This window comes from Ostrinia furnacalis, unplaced genomic scaffold (assembly GCF_004193835.3).
Source record: "Ostrinia furnacalis isolate ACB-3 unplaced genomic scaffold, ASM419383v2 OfSCF7464, whole genome shotgun sequence".
Classification (NCBI taxonomy): domain Eukaryota; kingdom Metazoa; phylum Arthropoda; class Insecta; order Lepidoptera; family Crambidae; genus Ostrinia; species Ostrinia furnacalis.
The window spans coordinates 532,229-546,235 of record NW_021137703.1 but is presented as its reverse complement, the minus strand read 5'-3'; the positions used below and the strand labels follow the sequence as shown (position 1 = coordinate 546,235).

The 14,007-nt window shown below is 36.4% G+C and overlaps 1 protein-coding gene across 2 annotated transcripts; it reads left to right on the top strand.

The window, feature by feature from the left end:
* The first annotated feature begins 616 nt into the window (after positions 1-616).
* Positions 617-4,450, top strand: GSTz1 (glutathione S-transferase zeta 1). 2 transcript variants are annotated; one of them, XM_028321045.1, is made up of 5 exons: positions 617-787; positions 1,252-1,429; positions 1,801-1,919; positions 2,019-2,230; positions 2,706-4,450. In XM_028321045.1, the coding sequence occupies exons 1-5, from the start codon at positions 779-781 to the stop codon at positions 2,830-2,832; spliced, it is 645 nt and encodes a 214-aa protein (XP_028176846.1). In that variant the 5' UTR covers positions 617-778; the 3' UTR covers positions 2,833-4,450. The 2 variants fall into 2 exon arrangements, with proteins under 2 accessions (XP_028176846.1, XP_028176845.1); XM_028321044.1 differs by lacking the exon at positions 617-787 and adding an exon at positions 922-1,039.
* The last annotated feature ends 9,557 nt before the right edge of the window (positions 4,451-14,007 follow it).

Genomic DNA, 14,007 nt, shown 5'->3' with positions numbered 1-14,007 from the left:
GGTGTGATGAGATGTGTAGGAAGAATAATGAGATGATGAACTTACATCCTTCAAGCCTAAGTTAACAGCTTTCGCTTTTGTCTTCTTTAAACTTTTAGCTCCTGCCACTTTAAAAACGTTCTGCTTGGGCCCACCACCTTTGGCGCCTTTCTTGTTTTTACCCATTACTGGAATAGCTGCCCGCAAAGACCTTGACCTTTGCAAGAGTACAATGAATAGCAACTTTTTGATACAATTTTTATCAAATTTTAAGAAAAATTAAGCAATTATCTACGCAGCTACGTCTTGAATAGTAGCAAAACATAACCTCTAAAAATAAACACCACCGCATTTGATTGACATTTTTGACATATCAGTGCATTTGACATTTGCGTAGAAAAAAATCTGGAAATGTTAGAAGAAGGTTGGATTTTAAACAGAGAGCTTCTGCTCTCTGATTTTAAATCATGTATAATTTTTATTTTGATTATATTTTGTGCCAGTAACTTGAGTTAACTAAGGCATACTGTTTTGCTATTTTACATTAATTAAAAATCACGTTATTAAAATAATCTTACATCAAAAAACAATAATTTATTATCAACGAAACGCATATCATGCAGTACAACAAAACGCAAATTTTATTGATTGCGATGCGAAGTGAAAATTGCTATTTCATTGATAAAGGAGTTTAAAATCTTTAATCCTCTTCAAAGCAACAAATTGTTGCTTTTATTTTGTATAAAAAGGCAGAAAAACCGCCAAAATTGCGTTCTACTCAAACGGAGACGGCTCCCCCATGGCTAAGGTACGTGAGATGCCGGTAACCGGTCTGACATCTTGTTTAGATAGACCTTAATTTACATACTTGATTTTATTGAATGAACTTGTTATGAACTGGCATCCTTAGATTAATAAATTTTATTAATCTAAGCTGGCATCCTGATTCCTGTTCTACTAGTTCTACTTTAACTTTCAAAGCAACCGCTGGATACAGTGTAACATTGTCCAATTTAAAATTTCAATTATGTCTACCAGTGGTGAGAAAATTGAAGAGTTGGTAAGTTAATGAAACCGACAATTTATTTGCACAGCGACTAATAACTTAAACAAACAGATACTAGTTAACTGTTACTAACCGGTACTCGTACATACCAGTTGCAGGTACTGGCTAAAAATAATTTTATCTCTGAAGTTAAAAAAGTTACTTTTAAATTGACAGGAATTTTTTTTTAAGAATTATAAATTATAAAATTTATTTTTTATTTCCAGCCAGTGCTATATTCTTACTGGCGCAGCTCATGTTCGTGGCGGGTGCGCATCGCACTCAATTTGAAGGAGATACCATATGACATAAAGGCAGTGAGCTTGATCAAGGGAGGCGGAGAGCAACACTGCAATGAGTACCGGGACGTCAACCCTATGGAGCAAGTCCCTTCGTTGTGCATAGGTAATTGATGTCCCTTGTTTATTTAGAATATGTTTTTAGGAGTTTGTTGTTAATACCAAGATTTCTGGTCCGCTTACCAACGTTAATTGTGTGACGTTCGCTTTAGACGCTTTTTTAATTACGGAAGGTCATGTCCTTAGTGAAAGTCCATCACACATGTGACAATTTACAACAACAACAATATAGAGAACAATAGTGTCTAGACAAACCTAAAAAGGATTTAGGACGCTATTTGGATCAAATATGTAATTGCTCAATAATGAATAATAAATAAATAAAATAAATAAATAAATAAAATTTCTTTCAAATGCTTCCAAAGTACTGCTTTTCTTAGGGTGGTTGTAACAAAGATATCAAATGTTTGGTTACAGATGGGCATACATTGGTAGAATCACTGAGTATCCTGCATTACTTAGAAGAGACTAGACCTCAGAGACCACTCATGCCAGAAGACTGCTACAAACGCGCCAAAGTGCGTGAAATATGTGAGGTCAGTATTAAGCACTTTGCCTTAATTTATATTTTTCTCTACTATACATATAAACTATCACAGTAAGAAGTCTAATATTTTGACCTGTATCTTTTCCAGGTGATATCCTCGGGCATCCAGCCTCTCCAGAATCTCATCGTGTTAATCCATGTCGGAGAGGACAAGAAGAAGGAGTGGGCCCAGCATTGGATCGTACGTGGGTTCCGTGCAGTTGAGAAATTGCTGCAAGCTTCCGCTGGGAAGTATTGTGTTGGAGACGAGATCACTCTGGCTGACTGCTGCCTGATACCGCAAATTTTCAATGCTAGACGGTAAGAATTGTATTAATAACTACATTATTTTTTTCATGTAGTGGTTAAACTATTGAGTATTGACCACTGATTGCTATTTCAATATTTTTTTCACACAATTTTCAATGCAATTGTTGCAATTAGTTGCTATCCTTAAAATAAAATAAAACACCCGCTTAAAATCATGATAATAAATTTTAAAGTTTTTCCTTTTTGATCGTACAGGTTTGCTAGATTAAAAAAGTACTTAGTGTAAGTTTTTTTTTCTGTATGACAACACTAGGCATCTAAAATGTCCACAAATGTAAATGGCGCCAACCTGGCGCGCATAGAGGAATATTCCTCTATGCTGGCGCGCGATAGGAAACGCGCGCGGGCACCACTATGGACACCACAGAGCATGGAATCGCCGCCAAGGTTTCATGTTTGAGCACAACGCGCTACGCCCGCGCCTGTCGACAGTGGCCAAGCACTAAAACTGGCTACTCTATCGCAGATTCCACGTGGACCTCCGAGCGTTCCCGATCATCCTCCGCATCGACCGCGAGCTCGAGAATCACCCGGCCTTCCGCGCGGCCCACCCCAACGCCCAGCCCGACTGCCCGCCCGAAGCCGCCAAATGAGATGACGCCCCCGCCCTCGCCCAAATGCGAATATTGGCGAGTGTGGGACAAGAAGACTACTGGTCGTCTGGTGATGAAGCTGATGAGTATCGATAAACATTCCATAGATTTAAGGGCGTTTCTGAGATTTTCATTGCTTTAAAACTAAAACTTTGGTGAACTCTGGATAGTACTTTTTACCTACGCTACGTAGTCTACGTACGTACGTTAATAACTTTTTGCATTCCCACTAGGAGATTGTTTTGTTGATTACTTGGAACATCTCAGAATCGCCCCACTTATGTACTAGTACTACCTACACACCTGACGGATATTTTTGAAACTTAGGTCTAAAATTTCTGACTAACAGCAATTTATGTGTGCCAAAATAGAATTTTGGTCATTTCTAGTTCTACAAACAAAAGATTAGTTTCAATAAAATCCGTCGGCGTTAGCAATAGTTAAGATGAAAATGTAGCCCATCATGGGTCATTCTGTGAAGTCGACTTCACCATTTTACTCGTACAATGTTTCGGCTTAGTGACTGAAATATACCTAGTTGATATTATAGTTTAGCCAGGTTCTAAAATATTAAAAAACATCCGTTTGATACACTCTGCAGTCAAAAGTTTGAGAATTTTGAGCACAAATAGCCATATTTTTTGTAACAATAATGTTTGTATTGTGTATACAAATCCTGACTTAAGTGTGGTTTTTACGTACCTACATCTCATTGTGAAATACTCATAATGCGCACATAAGTAAGTTACAACAATAAGCATATCTACCTTTTTACTCGGTAATCATATTTTAATCATTGGGTGTTAGGTACAGGCAAAGACTAAATAGACATCATTTGTTTCAAATTAGCATCTATTACAACAGTGTTAATGTACCGTCGTATATTCTTAACAAACTTGCCTGGCCTGTTCCTTACACCCTGTATAAAGTATCCACTAGTACTAGTTAAGTATCTACGTAATCCAGTTAAGTACTACATAAACACTTAATAATCAAGTAAAATTAGGAAGCCATAAACGTTAGAATATTCTTATACCTAAGTAATTGAGTACCTATAGAATTCCTTCAACAAGTAAGTGGCAATAAAACAACATTGCGTGGACGGTAAAAAAACTCGAATATTAAATATTTATGGTAGTGCTATAGGATAGGTATACAAATTTTACAAATAGCACGATCCTCTGGATTTTTTTGGATTAAACAAAATTCGATGTTATTTCGAAATTCCCCATTGGCGCGAAAAAATTGCAAATATTAGGTCCCCAAATAAAACATTGTCTGGAGATTATCCAATTTTTAGCATTTTTATAGAAATGTACTCAACTAATAGTATGATGTTCTTAGTATAGTCCTAGAGGAAAGATTTCATTCATGTAGCCTATAATATTTTAGTGTGGGTCGTTTTAAGTGAAGATACAATCAGCATCAATTATTCAATTGCTTTAAAACAGATGAAAAATACCGCATCATCCAATTTAGTATCTACGCATTTTTTAACGAATTCACATACAGAAGACTATTTTGAAGCTGATTGTACTCTTTTACTCAATTTTACAGTAATTTTTGTGCCATTCTGTAACCGTGTTAAACATATTATTGTATCTTTAGATACCTATTTATACAAAAGAAGATGATATTATTTTGTTTTATTTACTACATTTTGTATTGTGATATTATATTTTATGGTGTTACTTATGTTATTTTGGTTATCAATTTACACTATTGGCTAAATAAAATTTATTATGTTTCAAAGTATAATTTAATTTTAAACCATTCTTTCCTAGACCTAACCAACACCAGTGACATCATAGTTTCCTTTGCCGTAGGTAGGATAGAATAGGATCGTAATTCGTAATAAGTGCAATCGAGGAGGCCTCGCCTCTGCACAAAACTAGAGTATTTTTTAAGAACAAACAGGCTAGTTTCCTAAAAAAAATTTAATTAAAGAAAATATTGGACACGTATATTTTTAATTGTCAATCAAACAAACAATTACAAAGTTATAGTGCGTTGAAGTTCCGCGCGACGTCACAAAGTGCAGCACTTTTACGCACTCACTGACTTCACGGGCCTTTTCTTTAGAACTTTGGCACGCTTTATCTCTTTATATTTTCATTAGTTTTAAAAAGTGAAAAATAGGTGTCGAGTATTTTTTGATAAGCTAACTGACGGACTAATTAAAACTCTTGCTTTTTTACCCAGGAAACATCCCTAATACTGGGGCTAAACGGCTAGATCATAGAATGTCCATTCAGGGCCTTTGTTGGACACCCTGTGCAGGCAGATTGGGAAAGAGAAACCTGCTGCAGATAAACTGTCTATGTTTCACATAGTAATATTACCTTGTTTCTCTATCTGAACTACATAAAAATAAATAAAAATCCTTTTTTTCCTTTTTTGTTAAGGTTTTTGAACAAAAAAAATATTAAAAGAAGTTTATGTGTCAATTTCTGAACGTATATCTGAAACGTCAAGTTCGAATGACAATACAGGGTTTGGTGTTGCAATGTAATTTAAAGTTCCGCAAAATAAGGGTAATATTAATAATTCAATTTGGAAATGTATTACTAGTTTACAACAAAGCTGAATTGGTTGTTTTTTTTTGCATTGTTTTTATGTTTTGAATATTTACCCCCTTACTAATAAAAAGTTAAACACTCGTTGAACACTGTTTTAAAATGACATTTCCATACTAAACGTCACTTTAAAACACTGTTCAACGAGAGTTACCCCCTTACTAATAAAAAGTTACACAGTTGTTGAACACTGTTTTAAAATGACATTTCCATACTAAACGTCACTTTAAAACACTGTTCAACGAGCGTGTAAGTTTTATTAGTAAGGGGGTTAGTGTTTAAAAGGATTTACGTCATATATTACCCAACAGTGTCTTAAGTGATATTATTTTATTTATCCTTACTGTTTATTTTATCCTACTTCTACTGTCGTTTCAATACAGTGTTCAGTGGTGGTTACGTTTCCATTTTCAGCACTGCTAGCTAATATTAAAATTTCTTGAAATTGTCTAAAAACGGTTAAAATCGTGGCAGGTGGCATGCCATACATGACAGTATGTAAATTTACTGTATATCACACTCTTATTTTGATGAAGTTTATCTTTTGAACTTCTATGTATAAGTATAAGGCCCGTAATGGGAGGCCATGTTTCAGAATCATAAAGTATCTTTAAGGCCTCATCACAGCGCTTTGAGACAAAAATATATTATGATGGCAAGTGCTAAAAAAAGCAACGTTGGAATAAACGGGTTGCCTTCTTTATTATATTTTTTATTTTGTTACAAAATTCAAAGGTTTTGGAATAAAACATAGACCTTGATTCACATTTTAAATTATTTATTTAAAGAAAACAACAGCGATACATAGCTAATATTATTTACAAGAAAATTAGCTGAGGAAAAATATTAAAATAGGATTATATTTTTTAAAAGTAGGGAAATAAATCATGGAGATTTTATACATAATTGTGGCAACACTGGGCAGCTGACTGTCAAATGTATCGAACGCCTTGGGTCGGTCGTTGTGCTCGCGAGCCGATGCCTCTAATGCCTCAATCGTGCTATGAAATACCCATATTGAGTATTGTTGTTTTTTCCCCGAGCTCAGTTTCGCGTTCGTACTGGTTTAATGAGAATGAACTGCGTTCTGTGTTCAGTGCTTGAATAACAATGCCAGTTGTGTCCAACAATTGTGTAGTGCTGTGAAAATACCTTGTGTTTGGTGGTCAATCGGTGCTGATCAACAATGACCGAGAAGAATAAATCAGAGAAGATGACTAATGCATCAAAACCTGTTCCCATGAAACTTTTTGCAGCCTGGGAAGTGGACAGGACGCCATCCAATTGCATTCCCAGGTAAGTTTAGTGTTTAAAACGCGGTGAAGTGTGATGTTTCTGTTAGAATTTGATGATGCAGGCAATAGGTGCTTGGTTTTGTGAATACGGAGTGTTTGTGTTCATGATTGGCGCAGGCGGATAGGCAGAGTGATTGTACTCATTTGTTTACGCTAATAATGTTAAATAACATTGTTTGAAGCGTTTATTGAGAGATAATCAGTCGCCCGGCGCCTTATCGTGGTTGTGCTACATTGTTAGTATGAACAAATCCAACCGCAATTAGTCAACCAGTAGTTATTGCGGTTTATTAAATATGAATTCCAATGTATCATCATAGCATCAACATCCAAATTATTTGAAATTCCTTTGTTACTTATTCTCTTATTGGAATTCATGGAAATATGCCTTGTTTATTATCAATTTTAGGGACTCGTTTCAAAATTGAAGCTAATGATCACTTAGGTTCAAGTTCATATTTTATAGACTTTAAAACTTTCACTTGGTATCTATTCTATACTATCAAACTATAATGTTTCCCATAATTTTATAAAAATTAATACGCTTAGATAATTCAGATCATTAAAATGTATTGTCTCTAACATATTCAGAATGTTATTTTTGTTTTCATTAGTTTTGCAATTAACTTACAGTTAGGCTAGTTACTTACCTACTACAAATTAGGAATATCTGTCAATATTTAATTTTATCTCAATTTTAGGTGTTATCAGCGAGTTCAATTTGTTTATTGACTTCATAAATTATTACTAGGAGGAAGTAAGTATCTCATTAGTCTGTATTTAATCTTTCAGTGCGGCTTGCCCACATTGATTTAGTTCAAAGTTTATCTTCATTCTAAGAATAGAATAATAAAACCAAGCAATGTAGATAAGTTACTGTATGTTTTTTACAGCCGTTATAATTGTTATAAATGTGCTTTTTCAATTCTTACTCAGTCTCAGACAGGCAAATAAATATTTTTTCCTACGCTATGTATAAATATTTTTTGACAATAATGTTGTGTAATTCCTTAGATAATTTATGATGTTCTTTTATTCTTAACATTTGAATTCTTTATTGATAATAAGAAATAGATGGCCAGATACAGAACCTGGAAGAGTTTATTGTAGTGGAGACTATTTTGCTAACATATTATTATTTCTCCAACAAAAACTTATTCTTTTATTTTGGCCACGACTTTGTTTTGAGAACCATGACTTAGAACAAAAACATTTGACTACAAGGTGGGAAGAAAAACTTAGCCGTAATGTTAAGAATATTAGATTCAGTGTCATGTACCAAGTTCAGGCTTAGATAAGCAGTAGAAGCTCTCAGCCTCAAAACTTGCTCTGTAATAACAAAAGTTAAATGGCATGTGGAATTGTGGACTTAACAAAATGTATTAACACTACGCATGTCACGCGTCGCCGCTCTAGGCGGCAGGAATGTGCTGAGCGTTGACTGCCTGTCTGTGAGTCGAAAGTCGTGGTCGAGGTCGACTTAGACTTATTATGATAAACATTGTTCTTAAGTACAAGATTCGGTCACGCTCGATCGTGTAAACGTTAATGCTTTTTATATGACATTTATCCAGTGAAACTCTTAAGCTTCAACCACACCAAGACGTGCAGATCGCCATCGCTGGCGCGATCACGCATGGGGCGATCATAGGCCAATGCCAATGACAGGTCGCGCGGACTGTCATAGGTCGCGCGACTTGTCATTGGCCGGCGATGGCAATCTGCACGCGTTGGTGCGTTTTATAAGCCCGGTGCAAGCTTCTGTAACTGCGCCTTTGTCTTCAGTCAGTCAGGACTAACTCATGAACTATGATACTAATCGCACCCCCCTAATGGCATATCAGGTTCCAGGCCCCCCCTGAAAAAGAACCCTAGATACGCCAATGCCTGTGCCTGGGCATCGCTTGACCCATCCATGTTGCGAGACTGTAAATAGGTACCTACTTCTACGCGTGATCCGCTCCAAATGAGTCTACTTTACCTCCCTCGTACCGACCACTGTGCCGATAGGAATGAATCAAATGATTGGCATGTGGGTGTCAGTCAGGATGCGCCTGATTCCACAAATTGTCGCGCTTTGATAACGTTTTAACGCAAGGCCGCGGAATTATTCAATTGAAATAAGTTTTATTGTCTCCGACAGCGAGTTCCGCGGTTCTCTCAAATTAGATTTAAAAGTATTCGACGAGGGAATGTTACCAATTCAAATGAAATGACGTCGGTCGGTCGGTTTCGGTTGAACGTAGACAAATGGGGTAGTAAATCTTGAACGAAAAAGAGCTTGTATGTTGGAGGACTGTCATTGTAATACATTCAACGATTGGAATAACAAATTGGAACAAAACATACGAAATTTCGCGCAAGTTGATAAGACATGTATGGCCTTTAGTCCCCAATCAACTGCGTAGGTTTTCTTCGGCTTGTCTTTAACCGGTATGTAAGTTCAATGTTAAATTAGATTTAAATCTACAAGGGTTGAACGCACCTGAACAATGTATAGTGCAAGGTCCAGTGACGCATTGTAATGAGCTAAACGTTTTAATTGATTTTACGAGCTAAAGTGGAGGTGATATAAAGGCTTGTTAAGACCGAATGGCGATTAAGGAATGTCCATTCAAGATCGAATCATTTGGCAAATAAACCTCGTCGTAATGCCTTCTTCTTCTTTTCGTGTCGACAACAAACCTACACAGCGTCAGCCCAAAACTCCGCCACAAGAGTGGCGTTGTCAGTAGCACTCATCAAATCCTCCTGAGAGCAGTTGCTTGGGCACTCAGGACACGACATTAGGTGCTTCATCGACTGGGGAACAAAATCGCACCAACAAAAACGTCGTAATGCCTGAACTGGTAGTTTAATTGGGATAATTGAACGTAAACGGCAAAAAATATCTTCAGATATTAGACCATCTACTACCAGCAACAGATCAAACAAGCTTTACATTTGTTTGATTTAGGTACATTGTTATTGAAAATAAATAAAGGAATCAGAACTTCGTAATTTAATTTTAAGTGTTTCCTCTACCAAACAAAAACTTGAGCAATGTTTGATTCAAGCATATATCTCAGTCAATCATATTGATTGAGCTTCAATATTTAGACCAATTAGAGTTTGAACCTTTTTGTTTGAGTCAAGTGCCGTTTCTTCGGTCTTATGAGCTTAGTTTTTCTTTGACCTAACTCTTNTAGAAACACTGTGTGATTAAATTTAAGAAAATTACAAGCTAAACATGCATTCTCAAAAGTTACTTGAAAACAATGAAAAAAATATTTTCAAAATAAAACACACGTGTTAATTGTCACGGCAAAAACCATATGGCCGATATTAAAGGAATTTAGTTATGTATCGCTGAGTGTTGCCATTACAGAGATTCAATAAATACTTTACGAAATATGAGGGTGGTACAATTTACCCGGCGGTACAATATACCGAACTCTCCCCTATTCTATACGGTCAGTGTTCGAGCAATAGAGTGGAGTTAGAAGTTGAAATGTATGTTGAAATGCTTTCAGCTTTATTTGTTTAATCTGCCGGTATATTCCCACGTTAATTTACTGCAATAGACAACAATGGCATCACAATTGCGGTCGCGACGAACTGGATCATTACAGCACATCTCATAAAAGAAGCCTGGATGAGCTCGATGGTATTTAGATTAACATTTTCGAAATATTCACTGAACTAGGGTAAAGATAAAGATCTATATCTTGCGTTATTCGATACTAGGGACGATTATTTTTGTCTACTCATGATCATACTCTGATATAAGGTGCCTTCTCCATGTATAAAACCTGAAAAAGAAGGGAGAGTCCTAATGATACGAATACGAGTATACCATAAATAATGTAATTTGAATTCGACTGAAAGCAGATCATTATAATGTCCTTATTATCTTAACGACAAGTGATAGGAGAGCTAAATCCTTTGAGTATCGCTGTTCTCTGAGGACTCGTTTCATTCTCGTATTCCAGTTTTGCTATACATTTGCCTATTTGCGTCTGAAACAAACGAAATCGTGTTTGTGTACCAGTTTCGTTATCTTGCCTCAAGGATCTTCCTCTTAACCAAAAAAGGGTTTAAAAAGACGGAAAAGCGCGCTCCTGCGCTGGTGAGTCACGCCACCAAACACCGGTTATGCAAATGCATGTAACGCGTGTGTAACGCCAACGTGAATTTGATGGGCTCTTATGAGACCTCACCTGGCGTTGGAGGCATTCTGAAACGAGAGAATACAGGCATAAGTCTAGCTTGAGCATGCATGGATGAATTTAATGTGAAAAGTTCATTTATGAGTTTGCTAATCCCAAAATTCTCGATTCAGAAACCGAGCCTAAGATAAGGTGCGAAGGAATAGATAGGTTTTGATTCGGTAATATCTTCTTACAAACTTTAGTTGGCTCGATTAGTTACACGCTCTAATTAATCTTTTGGAGGATTAGTTGGATACTTAAATCGGTAACGTAAGTCTCAGATCTATTGATAAAATCTCACCAGGATCACTTCCAATAGAAAATATTTTTCTCCCAACATGATTTTACGACTCTAGCTGAAGTTTTCAAATACAACAACAGCACCGTACACGTGCATCTCCATAATAAATGAATTTAAAATATTCATACGATTGTGTTGTTAATTACACGTGCTCTTTGTTAATTGCTTACAGTTTTAGATACGCAACTTGTTATCGCAGAGTTTAAGATCTTTTAAGGTTAAAGCACATGGAATTTGAAGACGTAAGATGTATTATGAGTATTCTGCATCGGTGCAATCGTGCAATGCAACTCAAATGCGCTAGTGCTGCAAGCTGGTATCACAAAGCGTGTTGCGGCACAAGAAACATACTGCTAGCGATCGTTAGATGTATTTTCTAAATAATCTGTTTCGCCGACGGGCTATCTTACATAACTTTGTGGATAGTGCAAGGCTAATAATTTGGGCAATTTCAATATCATCCCTCCTAAAAAGCAGACTATAGAATAAGTATTGCTTAAAACAAAGTGAGCAGAAGGGAACAATCTTTATGATGATGATGAAAACCCAAAGCAAATTTTGAATTGTATTGAAAGGACAGATACATCAGAAAAACAGCTCTATTAAAGTTCTCGTACCTTCCTAAATCCTTTAAAAATAAAGTGACGAGTACGAGGTCGACGGTGATTTGACCCGAGTAGCAAAGTATATCCTGAGAGCTGTACATCCTGTGGGGAAGGGACATCAAATAAACATGTCCGCTGTGAGTACCCCAGTTTAAGTGTTTTGTCATAGCGTGACCAAATCCAAAGGCCTCGTTATAAAATTTCCAAGGGACATAAAAGGTCATCAATAATAATCAGCGAGACTGAAGTATCTTTCCATACGCTTGTACCTTCGTCCACTAGTAAATTGATGCGACTCAGGAGGGTGACCACAAGGTCACAGCCGAGGGTGACACACGTCCGAGCGATGGTTGAGTCATTGCGGTCCTCGGAAACAAAACACCAAGTATCAATTGGCTGGATGTCGGTGAACGGTCCGCTAGAAATAGCTCATTCATACTCCTTGCTCATAATGAATGCCTTCAAGAAACCACGTACGAGTACCGGTTGGTTTATTATATTGGATAATCATTAGAATATTCATATAGGCCTAAGACGCGCGCCGTGATAACTTTTATCGACGTCAAAATGTATGGGCAAAATCGACAAAATGGCGTGATAACCGCTTATCGCGGCGCGCATCTTAGGCCTAATAGTCTCTAAAAGTCCATGTCTATGTTTAGTTTACACACATAGTACATTTGTATAGAAAGTTATGCTGAAAAAATTGTTCCAGCGATTTGAGACGAGAATATTACAATGATCATGATGAGGTCTCTCTCAGCGATAGATTATTTATACCAAAAATAAACTTAAGTTTGAACTTAAATAAATACATATACCAAACATTATTAATAGAGCTTGCTCTTATTATCTTCCATAATATTGCCGGTAACAAGCATTTTTGCAGTTTGTGAATTAAAACTAACCCAAGCTTAAACCTGAACATTGTTTAGTATTATAGGCAACTTCAACAATATTGTTATGAAACTGTCCGACATTTGGCTACGCTTCGTGCAGAAGGTACAGACTACAGACTACCGACGACGGTACATCAAGCTAAACACTGTGCGATCGTATGTCGTTGTGGTAGAAGCGATTTTGCAAAAAAAATGTATAGGTTCATGTGCTGTTGAATGTATGAGTATATGAGCGTAAGATCACTTGAGTGCGCATTATACACAACTCAACAAATTTGAAGGCATCGAGGTCACGGCTGGGAATCAGTCTGGGCAAGGTTGCTTTAGTGCTGTACTGATATGTTATCGTCGTTCATTGTTATCTAAAAAGTTTCGCATATTCGGTGCAATGACATCAATTATTGGTTTCACTATCAGACTTAGTTCAATGAACAGTAAATAGTTGATAATAATCTAATTATGACTATTTATCATAACATTAGTCATCATGTCGGGCTGCCTTACTACTTAAATAACTACCAATGATGTTTCCGATCCAAAATTGTAAAACTCTCGATGGTTATGCAAGCTATCGCGTTTATATAATGAGCTAGGTAAGTTATAACTACATGAGTGCATTTGTATGTGAATGAATTAACGTGATTTTAAACTACGATGCTTAAATTATGTAACTCTGAAGGTTAAACACAGTAGTTTTCTGCTCAAGGTTTTCTCTTGTCTCAGTAACAATAACTTTCATGTTTATTCTAATGTTTCCAAAACCCATAGATTTTTTATTCTTCAAACAATGTTATACGAAGGCATTTAATCTGTCACGCACGAAACATCCATAAAAACTTGTTCGTACGCCCATTAAATTCCAGAAGGTCTCTCCCAATCACATAGTACACATAAAGTTTGAGGCCGTTAGAGAATGGAGATTCATGGAACAGCTATAAATGATAACAGACAGAACATGGCATAATAGAAACAATATCTGAGTTTAAATGCCAGAGGTTCAATAATTCTAATCCATGGAGCCCGTCTAAAAGTTACAAATTATATTATTGTCATGCGTCCTTACTTGTCGCGCCTGTCATTCGTCAGTTCGTTACCTACGGAATTCCGAAAGACGTCGTCATCACGCTTGTTGTTTGTCAACTGGCGATGCTAATATTCTCTTTTAACGGCTTTTCTCTGAACCAGAAATAATATTCGAGACTTGTATTTCGATGCTACATATTTACTCATGTTTCCTTCCTTTGTTCGATTTAGCTTTTGACAATTTGTTACGTTCACGGTGTTTTTAATGAAATTCGTCTTTGAAATC

What these genes read in the sequence shown, in the direction of transcription:
- GSTz1 (XM_028321044.1), top strand. Translation starts at nt 1,007, where the DNA reads ATGTCTACCAGTGGTGAGAAAATTGAAGAGTTG. An exon ending in AAGTGCGTGAAATATGTGAG is followed by an intron (nt 1,920 to 2,018) that starts GTCAGTATTAAG and finishes TATCTTTTCCAG; the next exon opens with GTGATATCCTCGGGCATCCA. An exon ending in CAAATTTTCAATGCTAGACG is followed by an intron (nt 2,231 to 2,705) that starts GTAAGAATTGTA and finishes ACTCTATCGCAG; the next exon opens with ATTCCACGTGGACCTCCGAG.